Here is a 3,608-nt window from a genome sequence, read left to right on the forward strand (position 1 = left end):
ACGGGGCCCTGTCTGCTCTGGCACGGCTACCTCCTGCCTCACATGCTGGGCAAACGGGCAAAATCCATCGTGCCCTGTGAACTTGAGTCCATGAAGGGTGGCCATGTGCAACAAGCCTGGCCTCTGCGTGGTGGGCACAGTGACAGAGGATGTCCACCAAGACCAAAACGGCTCAGAAATTGGAGGGCTGTCTGCCTGTCCCTCAGCTGGTGATGTACCTGGGGGACATGATCAGACACCTAGATGACCACCGAGGGGTTTTTCAAGCGCGTGAGGTACCTGGGCAAAAGGCCACAGAGGTGTAAGGTGCTGGGGGCCCCACGACCAGTAAGGGTTGCAGAGACAGCATGGACTATTTTATTGGGCCTTGAAAGCTTTAAATACAGAAGGGGGCAGGCTGGTGAGGGGGCGGACGCAGACAGGCTGGCATAGGAGACGGCACATTGGAAATCACGTAACCCACAGAGGACGCAGAGCTGGGCGGAGGGCGGCTGCCCAGGACTGTGGGGACCAGCCCTCCATTGCTGCTCTCTTGGCGTTTCTTGATTAGAGGACAATTTTTTTAAAAAAACAAACTCCCAATAAAAACACAAAACCAGCTGGGAGAATGGGAGGCCAGCGTCTGTCACCTTGGAGGACAAGGACCTGCCCCCACAAAGCCTCGGATCCCCTCTACCGCCCAGACTCCCCCAACGAGACACTGAAGCAAAGCTGGCCCCAATCTGTGCCCCGCCTGGGTTCTCGAACGCTGGCCTTTCCTGCACAGGGTGAGAGACTGGCGTGACAGGCTGGGCCAGGCCCGAGTCCTTCTTAGCGACTGTAGCCAAACTCGTCTGCGTCGTCAGCTCGGAAGTCTCCGTAGCGCCAGAGGTTCAACTGTAAGAGAAGATAGAATGAGGGTCTCTGAGGGCCCACCGAACCCCTGCTCTCAGCACCCTCGAGGGCTCCCAGGCAACCACTCACCCTGGCGCTCTTGGCCGACTCCTGGGCATTCAGATACTCCGTGATCTGAGAGAAAAGGGGGAAAGGGAGTGGTCAGGGGGCTCTCAGTGTGAACAGCCCCAGGACAGGGTCTCTTCTTGGCCATGGTTCAAGCCCCTCCCCTAAGGGACTCCCAAGTTCCTTCAGGAAAGTCCCCTGGGCACAGCCACACTGGTGTCCTGTGTGGCTTCCTGTTTTCACTGGCTGCTTGATCTTCTGAAGTGCCACCCTCTTCACCATCCCACCCACACGGCCCTCCCTTCAATCTCTGATCAAGTGCTACCTTCGTGATGAGGCCCCCTTCCTTTTATTCTGCTCCTGTTGGTCCTTTCTCTGCTGTGCTCATACTCTTCCTGCGTCCAGGCCACTTAGTTATTATATTTATTTGTAATGACTATCCTCACGTGTGATGCCAAACACTGACCCTGATGTGCCAAATGCGGTAACGGTTACCCACGGTGGACAGTGTTTGGTGGAGCTTCCTGATTAAAACAAGCTTGGAAGCAGGTGAGGCATCCACGACTGAACTGGCTTGCCTCCGGAAACTCTACGAACGGTGCTCAAGTCTTTCGTTCATAGGGTCGCTATGAGTCGTCTGTGACTCGACAGCACCTAACAACATTCCTCATGCTCGAATGTGAGCTCCACTGGGCACGGTCTGTGTCTCGTTTGCTTCCAGGTTCTCAAACGACTAAAGGGGCGCACAGACAAAAGGTGGGTGTGCCTCCGGACTGGATGGGAGACGTTCTCTAGACTCAAGGGGCCCAGGCAGCCGCTTCTGAGGGACACACTTTGTTGCTGTTGTTGTGCTGCCTAGTTGATGTCAACCCACAGTGACGACATGTGACGGGGGAAAGCGGGGCTGTCATTTTTATGGGAGTGGTTCAGTAGATCCTGTCCCTGTGGCGAGGTCAGAGAGATGTGGACCTTTTGGATAACAGGCAATTGCTTAACCATTGAACCCAGAGGTTCCTGGCACGTGTGTGTGTGTGTGTGTGTGATTTTCCCATCTGAAGGGAGCTGTGAGTCACCGGCTAGGAGTGACCAGCAAACAGAAGCTTCAGGGGATGGCCAGGGCTCTGGTGTCTCCACCCCAGAGGACACGTGGTGGCCATCTACACTGGGGTCTTGCTCTGAAATGAAGTCATCAACTTGCACAACCAATGCTGCTCCTGACCCACGAGCCACCAACAAGGCACGTGGGACCAAGGTGCTCAGGGTGACAGGCTGGAAGGGGCTGCTAACAGGGAGAATGATGGGTCCGCTGAAGACGGGAGGAAAGGAGGCCAGTCTCTGTCCCACAGCCCCCTCCCAGCCCCTGCTCTCCACCAGCCTGACCCTCCAGAGGCATCCCTGTCCCAACAGCTGGGGCTGGGCATGGCCTCCACTGCTGGCCGAAGGGGGCTGGCAGAAGGGAGGCCCTGGCACCTAGTGCCCTCTCCTGAGAGTCAGCACCTGAACGTGCCAACTAAGTAACAGAGACTGGATGTCCCCAAGCCCTGAGCATCCCCTCACAAATGAGGAACCTCTAAAAGGAAACTGCTCGAGGCTCGATACCTCTAGGCACCCTCATCTGAGGGCCTCTTCACACAGCTGCAGGGGTGCTGGGTGGCAGTGGGTGCCAGGCGCAGGTGAAGGACTTGGAGGCCTTGCGTTTGAGCAAAGGAGAGGAGAGAGGGCGCAGGGCAGGCTGTGTCCCCTCCTGCCGCCTGGCACGGTGCTCCAGCCAGTCAGCTGGGGGCACACGCAAAGGCAAACTTTCCGCTCCACTTTGCAGCTGCCTTGCCAGCCAAACCCGCAGCCAATTAATTTGTGATGTAATTAGCTTTTTCCCCCTGTTCCAAACCCCAGCAAACTCAACTCCATTATCTCTCCCCAGCAGGCACGGCAGGACGGTGGGCCCCTGCCCCTCACTGCTCCTGGGGGGGGGGGTCCCCAGGCCCCACGTGTGGCAGGTGGCTGTCCCCACGTCACGTACCACTTTCTGGAACTGCTTCTCCTTGCGCACCTCCACCATCACCAGCCCCTCCTTCACCAGGCCCAGCCCCACGTCGCCCTTGGAGTCGGCAAACTGCAGGGTGACGTGCGGACAGCCGGCGCTCAGGTGCTCCACGTTGAGCAGACACTGTGTGTTCTGGATGTCCCGGACCACGCTGTCCACGGCGTCTGTGCGCGCGTCCTCCTGTGGCAGGGACACGCCAGGTCAGCAGACAGCAGAGCACAAGCCGACATGCCACCTTATTCCCTGTTGGCTCTGAATCAGGTGCCAGGTGGACCTTCTCCTTCCGGCCTTCCTACCAAGCCTGCCTGCATACGAGCCTGTCCTTTCTCCTCCGCACTTGCTGGCTCGCTGAGAGAAAGGGCCTTTTGCCCATCACAGCTGCTCTTCTATCACTGCTTGGACCTGATCACCTCCCCTCTGTGAGGTCGGATCCAGGCCCATCACTTCCCCACTGTGGGGTCTGGGCCATCACCTCCCTTCTGTGAGGTCGGATCCAGCCCCATCACCTCCCCTCTGTGGGTTCTGGCCCGGCCCCATCACCTCCCCTCTGTGGGGACAGATCCAGCCCCATCACCTCCCTACTTGGGGGTCTGGCCCAGCCCCATCACCTCCCCTCTGTGGGGAC

The 3,608-nt window shown here is 58.3% G+C and overlaps 1 protein-coding gene across 1 annotated transcript in view; it reads right to left on the reverse strand.

Annotated features, from left to right (window-relative positions):
- Positions 1 to 810: 810 nt before the first annotated feature.
- Positions 811 to 3,608, reverse strand: part of SND1 (staphylococcal nuclease and tudor domain containing 1) — a 531,942-nt gene continuing 529,144 nt past the window's right edge. Inside the window, exons 22-24 of the mRNA XM_006896072.1 lie at positions 2,960 to 3,163; positions 964 to 1,008; positions 811 to 876 (exon numbers count right to left, since the gene is read on the reverse strand). Of these exons, the coding sequence (XP_006896134.1) occupies positions 811 to 876; positions 964 to 1,008; positions 2,960 to 3,163 (315 nt within the window). The remainder of the gene's footprint in view (positions 877 to 963; positions 1,009 to 2,959; positions 3,164 to 3,608) is intronic.

This window comes from Elephantulus edwardii, unplaced genomic scaffold, assembly GCF_000299155.1.
Source record: "Elephantulus edwardii isolate Elephantulus edwardi_28Jun2011 unplaced genomic scaffold, EleEdw1.0 scaffold00181, whole genome shotgun sequence".
Taxonomy (NCBI): domain Eukaryota; kingdom Metazoa; phylum Chordata; class Mammalia; order Macroscelidea; family Macroscelididae; genus Elephantulus; species Elephantulus edwardii.